Raw genomic sequence first — 11,500 nt, 5'->3', positions numbered from 1 at the left:
CTGCTGGAGGGGAAGAATTCGTTACTATGTGATGAGGGCTTCTTCATGTGGACGGGGAGGGCCTGTAGCTATGGAGGGTGGGGTTGTTGCTATAGAGGGCATGTTTGGAGTAGAGTAGGAGGTTACAACCAGTTCTCATTTCAATGCCATAACACCCCCCCCCCCTTGGACGTTCTGTTCAGAATATCTAGAAAACCGTGCAAACTAGTGACAGAAAGTAAATTACTTATTGTCATAATTCTGCAGCCCAGATATGTACTGAGATTATGTGAAAAGCCCGGACAACCCCTTTAATGGCTGCTCCCAGGTACTGCACCTCATCTCCTATTCAAGCAAATGGGCAATAAAGTGTAAGTATCCAGGAGCAGCTATCCATCACTGTAGAAAGTTCTGTTGTTTTAAAGGCCTTGTCTCACATAGCAAGATCGCTAATGCGTTACCAATTTTGTGACGCAACAGCGATCTCGCCTGCGATCTCGCTACGTGACATGCAGCAGCGACCGGCCCCCCTACTTGATATCGCTGATCGTGCAGGAATGTCCTGGGCCATTTTTTCGTCGTCGTCGGCGTCCCACTGGCCAGCATGCACCGCTGTGTTTGATCGCTGGACGATTGCTGTGTCGCTGAAGAGATCTGCCTGTTTGGCAGCTTACTAGCGATCATTTAGCGACGCACCAGCGATCCTTACAGGTCGTATCGTTGTCGGGATCGCTGGTGCATCGCTAAGTGAAACGGGACCCTAACTCTGTACATCGTTTACAGCTGGCCACAACCAGCGCAGATATCAGCTGATGGGTGGGGGATGCCTGGCGTCAGACCCCCACTGGTCTACTATTGATTGCCTAATCCTATGAATAGGTCATCAATGTATTAGACCCAGACAACCCCTTGAATGACTTGAATATTGTCCAAAAGAGGGGTGATTATATGTGTGTGTGCGTGCGTGCGTGCGTGCGTGTGCGCAAGTGCAAAGGTAAATGTGTGCGTTACATTACCCAAAACTCTAGGTTCACTGTTGAAGAATTTTGTCTAAAGGGACAGATTGTGATTCGGGAATAAACCTAAATATGTAAAGCATTTCCACTATATATTCTCTCTGGAAGAAGGGTGCAGCAGAGAAGTGAAGTCATTGCCAGTAGGCTTAATCATGCAGACAAAAATGTACATTGTGCAGGGCAGAGACTCAGACAAGGGGCTGGGATCAGAGGGGACAATAGCACTGACCGCGTAATGCTGACACTGGGCGAAAAGTTGGCATTAAGACCTGTACTTTAGCTTTCTATATAAACCCTGAAGCTAGGTCATTTGGAGCAGGCAAGTGCCAGATGGAGATTCCCGCAATTCAGACTGAGCGAGGTGAGTCCATGACACTGATGGAGAACTAGTTCTGAACGTTCTTTTCAGACAGAACAGTAGAGTGGAATATAAGTCAACATTTAGGTAATGGTTCGTATGACAACTACTTATAATAATGGTTACATTTTGAGCATGGAGTCATAAAGTATACATAATAATCGTTCTTCCCTTACAATATGGTTACAAGGACTTACAGCTACAAACAGCAGGGGGACTTAAAGCCCCCCAAAGCCAGTGCAGAGCCAAGGATTAGGTTTGATGGCTGGATCTGTACCATTGAAAGTTAAAGCAAAAATAGAAAAAGAATCAGCCGCTCACTTCCTATGTGTGGTAGATGGAGAGCTTGGATGTTCTCTTCTGCGTGGTGATGAATAGCTTAATTTCAGGAAAAGACAAAAATGTCCAACTTAATCCAAAATAAAAGATTTATTTCATTTTAGCTAAAATCCACGTTCGAAACAAGTTGGTTTTTTAACATATTTACTATGGATTTTAACTAAGATGAAATAAACATATCTTTTCTTTTAGATGAAGCTGGAAATTTTTGTCTTTTCTTGCAATCACCGTTGAATGTTCCAGATGTTGTAGGGGATTTTATTGTGTGTGAGGACAGCAGTTGACGAATTGTTAGATTTTGCGTATAGAAGTTGACAGTAAATATAGGATGAAATCAAACTCACAACCTATAATCCATGATTATTAAGACTCTTGAGTTGAAACGCGTTGGATTTTTTACCATCCACTGGGGCATCCACTACCTGTAACATGTTCTTTTAACGAAAAGAAATAAAGGAATATTTTTTATAACTACCTTCCTGCCTGAGATCGCTGGAGATTACTGTGTGTTTGGATTTATAATATATTGGGTCCAATTCATTATTGTATTTGTGTCCTTTTTTTGGCTAGTTTTGGTGTTTTTTTTTACCTGTTTTTCATCGGTATCAAATTTTTATTTTTCAAAGTTTATTTTATATTTGTTTTCACCTGTGTTTTGTTTTTTGCTCACCACTGTGGGTGAGGTTTAGGATTTCCAGATGTTTTTAGCTGAATCATTATTTTCGACTTTCTGAAAATATGTAAAATTTGTCACAAATGTACTCCAGTCCAACCCCCCCCATAATGATTTTATATAGAACTTATTATGGTGAAATTTTTGCAACATTTTAAAAAGCAAAGTGACTTTTTTAATTAAAAAGAAGCAAATAAAAAGTTAAGGTAAAAAAAAACAAAGACCCTTTTTTACTTTGCGAGTGCCAGTTAGATGAAATTAGCCAAAAAAAAAGGCAAGGAATATCACAAGACAGAAAAGAAAATGCACCATAGTAGAGAACGGCCGAGTAGTTTGGGTTCGCTCGTGTACTACCGTCAGTAGTTCTCTATAACGTGCAGAATTTTAAGGTTACGTCGGTCATTTAAGGTTGTCCTAAAATTTAACTTCTAGACTGAATAGTAATAAAAGTTTTGTGATCACTAAACTATTTCATTGTTTAGATTATGATCTATTTTTCCTTTTTTTCTAGAAGACATCACCTCTGAAAAAATGGCCCAAACTAACCCGCTTCCCGTTCCTCTGGGACCCTGGAAGGTATCCAATGATTGCTTACATAGGATAACAATAACATAGTTATGGAGAAGTAAAATACAATGCTATGGCTGAATGTAGATTATACGCCTCAGTATCTGTCTTTTATCCTGAACTGGTTCCAATGAGGAGATCATGTTATAGAAGAGCGTTACCAAAAATGACTAAAAAGAGGGACTTAGTTTATTTATTGTATTTCTTGTCAGTGACTCAAATAGTTTCTTATGTTTGGCACCAAGAACAAAAAAAAAACATAAGACTGGTGAAACAAAATAACCATTCATCATTCTTATCAGACTAAAGTAGGAAAGAATCACAGAGAACAAGCAAGTTATAGACTTCACTAATCACATATCTGCATTGTTATTATAACGCAAAAATGATGGTTAACAACAGGAATATTAGACCCCCGCAGTTTACACTCATTACTAATTTAAAGAAATCTGTCACCAGGTTTTTTGCCACCTAATCTGAGATAAGCATAATGTAGAGACAGAGCTCATATTCTAGTGATATATCACTCACTGGGCTGCTTGCTGTTGTTTTGATAAAATCACTGTTTCACTGTTTTATCAGCAAGAGATTATCACTAAAAGGGATCATACTCACTTGCAAGAGACTCGCACGATTCTCGTGCGAGTCTCTTGCATGAAAGCCTGGCACTGCTGTCGCCACTCAGACTGGAGCGTACGGCTACATAGACATACATGTAGCCGCAACAGTTTTCATGCAAGAATCGTGCGACTCTCTCGCAAGTGAGTATGAGCCCAAAGACTAGTAAACCTGCTGCCAAGTAGTCGTCCATATTCATGAGCTCTGCATAACCCCACTCCCCACTAATTGTCAGCTTTCTGCCTATGCACAGTGCAAAGCTGTCAATCAGTGGTGTGGGCGGGGTTATACAGACCTCAGCGTTCAGAGAGCTGATAAATCTGCAGAAGATAAAACAGGGGTTTTATCAAAACTGCATCAAGTAGAGCAGTAAGTGATATATTGTTAGAATCAGGTCTCTGCCCCTATATCAAGCTGCTTTCTGCTGGGGTGGTAAGAACTCGGTGAATTATTCCTTTAACTCCTTCAAGACATGCGCCGTATATATACCACGTATGTCGTGTCTCCCACTTTGATTTGGGCTCCGGTGCTGAGCCCGCATGTTTTCCAGCACATGACAGTTGATTTGATCAGCTGACTTGTGCCCCTAACAGCTGCTGATGGAATCACGATCTGCAAACGGCTATTAACATGTTAAATGCTGCTGTAAATCTCTGACAGCAGCATTTAACATGTACACACCGGAAGAGCGTCACAAACCACGCCCATCGGGTCGCCGATGGGTGGGCATGACAACCCGGGGTCTGCAGGAGACCCCTGTGGTTGTAATAGCCAATCTACTATGAGCCCCACCCAGCAGTAGTATAGTAACCGCAGGACGAGCCCCCAGAAGGGGGTGGGAGGAAGGCGGGCATGACACTGGCAGGGAGGAAGTGACGGGGAAAGAAAAAAGGGTAAAAGGAAGGGGGAAGGGACAATGTCAGAGGAGGAATCAGGGACAACAAAAGGACACAGGGAGGCAGGACTTCTTTCTCTTTGACCCGGACTCCGGACAGCAAGATCCATCCGCCCACCCTGAGGAAGGAAGAACAACCGGGTCGCAGTGGCCACATCTGGATTCACAAAAAAAACAATTACATACGGAATAGTTGGCAGTCACCTCCTAAGCCCAGGGGAAGGGCAATCCATCAGCCATGGTTCCCTGGAGGTTACCCCCACAGGGGGTTTTGCCTCTCCTGTCTGGCGGTGGATGGCTCTTCGTGAGCCTGAGGTGATCTCACTTTTAATGATGATTTGGAGCATTGGTGGGCCCTCGAAGCTGGTGAATAAAATGAGAAAATAGGGGATTCTGGCATTGCGAGGATCCCCCTTATTGGATGCTTATGTGTTGGTGGTCTGGTGAGAAGTGGGTGATGCCCGACGAGGAAGTTGGGGTCACATTACGGGGGCACCCGTCGATGGTAGTCGGGTGCATAACAAAGATAAGTGGGTACCCAACAACGGTAGTCTGGTACAGGTTAACAGTGGAGGCAACCTCTTCCCTCGATTCATGGTGCTTCTGAGCAGGAAAAGACGTGGCTGGAAGTAAGGCTGGGAGGGAAGAGGCAATGCCAATGGCGGCTCAATCACCAGACCAAAATAGTGATAGCTTCGAGGGGGACACACCAAGTGTCTTAATTATTAATAAAAGTTGGCTGCTGTCATTATTATCTAATACATGAACGTGTTGTGTATTCTTTGTTAGAAATAGTAAGAGGGAACGCTGGGGGAGGGGGGGGGTTTGTGAGTGGGGTGACGGTCACGGGAACCCGACCTTTCCAGAGTCAAGCACTGTGTAGCATTTTGCACTTTGTGTGGCACAGGCGATCAGAAGATTGCAGCTCCAGGTCTCCTATGGAGACTATCGAAGCATGTAAAAAGGTTTTTAAAAATATGTAAAAAATTAAAAAGTTAAAATCACCCCCCATTCAAAATAAAACAATAAGGAAACTATCAAAAATACACATATATTGTATCGCCCTGTTCAGAAACGCCCGATCTATCAAAATGTAAAAATAATTAATCAGAACGGTAGACGGCGTAAAGAGAAAAAAATTCAAAACGCCACAACAATGTAATAAAATGCAATAACAGGTGATAAATACTATCGTATGTATCCCAAAATAGTATTGACAAAAAAGTCAGCTTGACATGAAAAAAAAAGCCCTCACCAATCCCCAGATCCCGGAAAATGGAGACACTACGGGTCTTGGAAAATGGCACCATTTTTTTATTCTAACAAATTTTGGATTTTTTCTCCCACTTAAATGAAAAAAAAAAAATCTATATATGCTTGATATCTACAAACTTGTAATGATCTGGAGAATCATAATGGCAGGTCAGTTTCACATTTGGTGAACATGGTAAAAAGAAAAAAAAACAATTGTGGAATTGTGTTTTTTTTTTGCAATTTCACCGCACTTGGAATTTTTTCCCCGTTTTCCAGTACATTATATGGCAAAATCAATGGTGTCATTCAAAAAGTACAACTCATCCCGCAAAAAGACAAGCCCTCACATGGCCATATTGATGGAAAAATAAAAAAGTTATGGCTCTGGGGAAAAAGGTGAGCAAAAAACAGAAAAACAAAAATGGAAAATGGCCCGGGGTTGAAGGGGTTTAATCAGAAGACGCACGTGACTACTTTATTCCAGAAACAGAGCCACATATGTCCATCAGTTCTGTCTGTTATTGGTGCTCAACTTTATTGAAGTGAATGAATCTGATCTTCGATACCATATACCTATGGACAGAAGCGGCACAGTTACTGGAAAAAAAAAAATAAGCACCCTTGTTTTTCTAACCTTTTTACTTTGAAAATTTAAGCTGCGGTCTAAAGCTGTTTTAATGGTAAAGTTGAGCTTTGGACCACGAGGGATTGGGCCTTCTAAGGGTTTGTAATTACGAACACTTATGGGGAGACTTATTAAACTATTTAGGACAGAATTCTGGCAAAAAAGGTCACACATTTTGATAGGATTTTGCTGTATGTGGATCATGTGACTCCAGACTTGTGGATCCTATCAGCGCACACACTGCGCACTGTGAGGATTTGCCAGTAGTCCATTAGTGATGGACTGGCATTCAGAATGGAAAGACATGTCACCAAGTTTTATGAAGTTGACTGTTATGTGCAATATATATAACACATTCCTCTTGCAGATCACAGTGTATGACCAAGAAAATTTCCAAGGAAAAAGGATGGAATTTACTTCCTCCTGTGCAAACATCATGGAGTGTGGCTTCGATAATATTAGGTCTCTTAAGGTGGAATGTGGAGCGTAAGTATGGGAGTAAATGCCTTGTTTTTAAGACTTCTGAAGATTCATTTTCCAATATACAGTAGTTTATGGCTTGATCATGGCTTGATTCCTATGTACACAGCTGGATTGGTTATGAGCACACAAGTTTCTGCGGTCAACAGTTTGTCTTGGAGAGAGGAGAATACCCTCGCTGGGATGCGTGGAGTGGCAGCAATGCCTATCACATCGAACGCCTGACGTCTTTCCGCCCAATCTGTTCTGCTGTAAGTGCAAATAAATTGCCCAAAAAAGTATAAATAGGAGAGTTGTCAAAAAAGAATTGGCATATGTCAAAGTTGTGATGAATTTCGGTCTTGAGAGTACTAATATAGACAGGTTTTCTTTGTCGTTTTGATGATTTCTGCACTTTACATCTACAGTTTCAATTGCAGAACCATAAGGAATCCAAATTGGTCATCTTTGAGAAAGAGAACTTCATTGGACGCCAGTGGGAGATGTGCGATGACTATCCATCTCTGCAGGCGATGGGCTGGGGCAACAATGAAGTTGGATCCATGAAGGTTCAATGTGGCGCGTAAGTGACTAGAAACAGGACACGATATATATAAGTTGAAGGGAAGAATTTTAACTTCACTTTTGACCTTGATCTGCCTTTTGATTGCAGTTGGGTGTGTTATCAATATCCTGGCTATCGTGGCTACCAGTACATTTTGGAATGCGACCACCATGGAGGTGAATACAAGCACTGGAGAGAATGGGGTTCTCATGCCCAGACCTCCCAGATCCAGTCTATCCGACGCATCCAGCAGTGAAGAGCCAAGGCTCTCCTGTCACTTACCCTTGCCTTTGTTTGCGAGCGCTCGACGTTCACAGGCTTTCTGTGGTGCTACCAATCTCTTTTATTGCTAATATAGAAGATACACAAAACTTTTAATGTACTGTGAAGGCAGGTTGGGAAAATTATTTATTAATCGTACTGACTGCGAAAATGAAAAATAAATGTTCTTCTGAAAAAAAAAACCCTCTGAAAATATCAATTCTTTCGTTATTTAATTTCTAAAAAAAAAAAATTAAGTGCCTTTTATACTTGAGAAGTAAGATTAATAAAATGTGCAGCACATGATGTTGTGACACTGTATCAAATGACAAGAGTTTCTTCCATTAATTCTGGGAATGAATATTCAAGCCAAAGTTCAATAATAAGCAATATCATAATTTTTAGAACAGGATGAATAACAATGAAGATATGATCTCTGAAAATGTTCCACTTTATTAGAAAAAAATTTGTGGTAATTAGTAATCTTGCACTTTTCACACTGGCCACTGGGGGAGTTAGTTAGACTCAAACTCTCTATCATTTCAGGAAGAGTTTTCAGCAGTTTCCTTATCATCAGAGGCAGGATTACAGGTAACACCTCTATACACAGCTAAGAAAGGATCCACTAATCAAAACAGGCGTGGTCACAACTGACCCTGCTCCTCCCTTCACAATGGGTTCTGAACATCCTCATTAGATGCTTCAAAACAAAAGAAAGGGTCCGGGTCTGTTCATGTGAATTAACTGAAACAAGAAGTTAGTCTCTAAAATAGCCCTAGTGGCCAGTGTAAAAATTGCAAGATTGAAATGTTTTTATTAAAATTGTGATATGGAAAAATACATTGTCTAATTATTATTAAAAAAAAAGTGTACAGTACATTGATTTAAGGCTGGGGTCACACTTGCGAGTGTGATGTGAGTCACTCGCATCAATACCTGGCACTGCCGCCAGCACTCGGGACCAAAGTGTGCGGCTGCATAGAAATACATGCAGCCGCACACTCCGGTCCCGAGTGCCGGCGACAGTGCCAGGCATTGATGCGCGAGTTTCTCGCTTCACACTCGCAATTGTGACCCTGGCCTAACACCAAAAATCTAATGTAATCCATATTGTCTACCTACAAGATATTTTTACATCATCACTGGAGATATTACGACTGTGATCAGGGGCTTGTGGCTGTAAGTCGTATTGGGGATTTATACCTGTCACTGTTATTGGTGTGGGGGTCTGTGGCTTACTTAGATTTATAAGACCACGGATGATGACAAAATTTCACAGAAATCTGAAAATCTAATTTAGTTTGCCTCTTTATTGTATCCTGTATATTCTACATTCTTTACACATGGGCATAAAATCTGACTTCTTTACCAGCAACATTTGCTGACATGTAAAAAAAAAAAATTCAGGTTTAAAATAAAATCTGATTTGTAAGCAAAATTACATTTTTTTTTCTCCAGGGCTTTGCTGAAGCTCAAATCTAGATGATGGGACAATAAGTAAAGGAAAATCAACGGATGTCAATGACACAGGTCAAACGTCAAAAACAATGGAAAGATTTAGGTTCTTTCAAATATTAACCCTTGTTCAGCATTGTAATAAACAATATGCCCTCTCATTTTCCTTTTTCCGTGCCAGGAATTCCCAGGCATCTAAAGTACACACAGTACTAAGAGATAAACTGAATCTGAATATCATAACAAGCAGTAAGCCCAGTGACTGCATTCTGCAGAAACAGACGAATTTTCATGATAGTTTGGATTCTAACATGATTTTATTTGCATGTTAGTAATTTTCTCTTTGGAGACATATCTAAAGGCATATATAGGTGTGGAACATAGGAAAAAATCTTCTCTCCATTACATCAAATGTCATCACTTGCAGCCAGCAGTTTCATGTGTCCAACATGTCGTAACCGATTCAACAAATAATTATATTAGCCGAGACCTATGTATACACAGGCTCATTCATAGAAACCCAAGACTGTTCTTCTGGTCAATTTCCAGACTTTCCAGTCCAGCAAAAAAAGCAGTGTATATGATTTGGTGTGGAACTGGAGTAACATGTTTGGACATCGGCTGTTTTTGCAGACACCCAGGAGAGGATTATGAGAAGGCAAGAAAATTTACACAAAAAGTTAAAAGAAGTTTAATGCAAAGTGCAATATATATAAAAAATACAACCATTTAAGAACAAAGAACCTGAGACTAACCAAAACCTGAAAGATCTGGAGAAAATCAGTATGGAGGAGTGGGCCAAAATCCCTGCTGCAGTGTGTCCAAACTGGGTCAAGAACTACAGGAAATGCCTGACCTCTGTAATTGCAATAGGTTTCTATACCAAATATTAAGTTCTGGTTTTCTATTGTATCAAATACTTATTTCATGCAAAAAATGCAAATTATGTAAAAATCATATAATGTGATTTCCTGGATTTTTTTTTAAAGATTCTGTCTCTCAGAGTTGAAGTGTACCTACTGTAAGATGGCCGCCGGACAAGTCCTTGAGGGGAGATGTGTTATTGTGGCTATTAGCTGCGGTGATGTGAACTCGGAAGCATGCTCCAGCACTTATAGTGCTCAGAGTTATTAAGCTATTCCTGGCTGGGTTTTTACGAGCAGTCATAAGAAATGGGTGAGAATGACTGCTCACATATCCCAATCCCAGGGGCGTGGTTTGGCAGATAAAATGGAGGCCAAGTCTCTAATTCAGTGTTTGGAGCTGGAGATGTTTGGATTATTCATTATTATAGCGCCATTTATTCCATGGCGCTTTACATGTGAAAAAGGGGCATACATAGACAAGTACAATAAACATTAGCAAAGCAAGGCACAAACAAGTACAGAAGGAGAGAGGATCCTGCCCGCGAGAGCTCACAGTCTACAAGGGATAGGTGAGGATATACTAGGAGGTGGTAGAGCTGGTCATGCGGTGGTTCAGTAGACTGAGGATCACTGCGTGTTGTAGGCTTGTCAGAAGAGGTGGGTCTTCAGGTTCCTTTTGAAGGCTTCCATGATAGGCGAGAGTCTGGATCTCCTGTGTGTTGGTCTGTGCTAAGGCCTAAAGAACCGGACACTATCCTGAGGGGGCGGACCCGCTGTATGTTGTATGGATTTTTTACTTTGTTTTCACTTTGTGCTGGAAAAGGCTGTTCTTTTGTTTTGCTATCCTGAGCAGTTTATGCAGTTTATATAAACTTGCCTGGACATTGCAGCAATACCGCTTCCTGTGCCCACCTCAACCGCAGCTGAGCGAGTACAAACCTCTTCAATTGATGCTAGAAGTACGGGCTCGAAACCCAAGGGGCAATGTGACTACAGCACATATACCACATGTCCTTAGTGAAAGCAACTGCAGGAGCAAAAGATGACAACATGGAAGAATTAATAAAGCAATTGGTGCAGGCTAATCTCCAGTAGCAACAGATGTGGCAGTAGATGCAGCAGCAGCAGCACAGGCAGCAAATGGAACTCCTAGCCGAGGTGATCGGTGGCCGGGCAACTGCCCCAACCCCAAATTCAGGTGATGACTCACATGTGAGGAAGACGGTAAGAAGAGCATTGCAAAAGATGACCCCGAGTGATGACGTCGAGGCTTTCCTGACGTTGTTTGAACGGGTGGGAGAAATTGCCTCCGCAGCAATGGGTGGAGGTTCTGGCGCCATATTTAACAGAGGAACCGCAGAAGGCTTATTATGACCTGGCATTGCAGAATGCTATAGAGTACGCCAAGTTAAAGGCTGGGATCTTGGCACGCTTAGGAGTGACTGTCAGGGTGCAATGGGTGCACCAGTGGGAATAACGCAATGATAAACTTCCCCGGTCCAAAATGTTTGACTTCTACACCAGGTCCAAAAATGGTTGCAATCTGAATCCTCCTTCTCAGCACAGATGG

At 41.5% G+C, this 11,500-nt stretch overlaps 1 protein-coding gene across 2 annotated transcripts; it reads left to right on the top strand.

The window, feature by feature from the left end:
* Positions 1-1,219: 1,219 nt before the first annotated feature.
* CRYBA1 (crystallin beta A1) lies at positions 1,220-7,805 on the top strand. Of its 2 annotated transcripts, none has more exons than XM_073564800.1 (6): positions 1,220-1,356; positions 2,880-2,941; positions 6,692-6,810; positions 6,914-7,055; positions 7,224-7,366; positions 7,457-7,805. In XM_073564800.1, exons 1-6 carry the CDS (start codon positions 1,326-1,328, stop codon positions 7,602-7,604), a joined length of 645 nt encoding a protein of 214 aa, XP_073420901.1. In that variant the 5' UTR covers positions 1,220-1,325; the 3' UTR covers positions 7,605-7,805. The 2 variants fall into 2 exon arrangements, with proteins under 2 accessions (XP_073420901.1, XP_073420898.1); XM_073564797.1 differs by having other exon boundaries at positions 2,877-2,941.
* Positions 7,806-11,500: the final 3,695 nt, after the last annotated feature.

This window comes from Dendrobates tinctorius, unplaced genomic scaffold (genome assembly GCF_039654945.1).
Source record: "Dendrobates tinctorius isolate UK_male_01 unplaced genomic scaffold, ASM3965494v1 ptg000016l, whole genome shotgun sequence".
NCBI lineage: Eukaryota > Metazoa > Chordata > Amphibia > Anura > Dendrobatidae > Dendrobates > Dendrobates tinctorius.
This window is presented reverse-complemented; position numbering and strand designations above follow the sequence as displayed.

Coding starts and splice junctions, on each gene's coding strand:
- CRYBA1 (XM_073564797.1), top strand. CDS start 1,326: ATGGAGATTCCCGCAATTCAGACTGAGCGAG. Junction 1,357..2,876: donor CGCAATTCAGACTGAGCGAG/GTGAGTCCATGA, acceptor CTTTTTTTCTAG/AAGACATCACCTCTGAAAAA. Junction 7,367..7,456: donor ATGAAGGTTCAATGTGGCGC/GTAAGTGACTAG, acceptor TTTTGATTGCAG/TTGGGTGTGTTATCAATATC.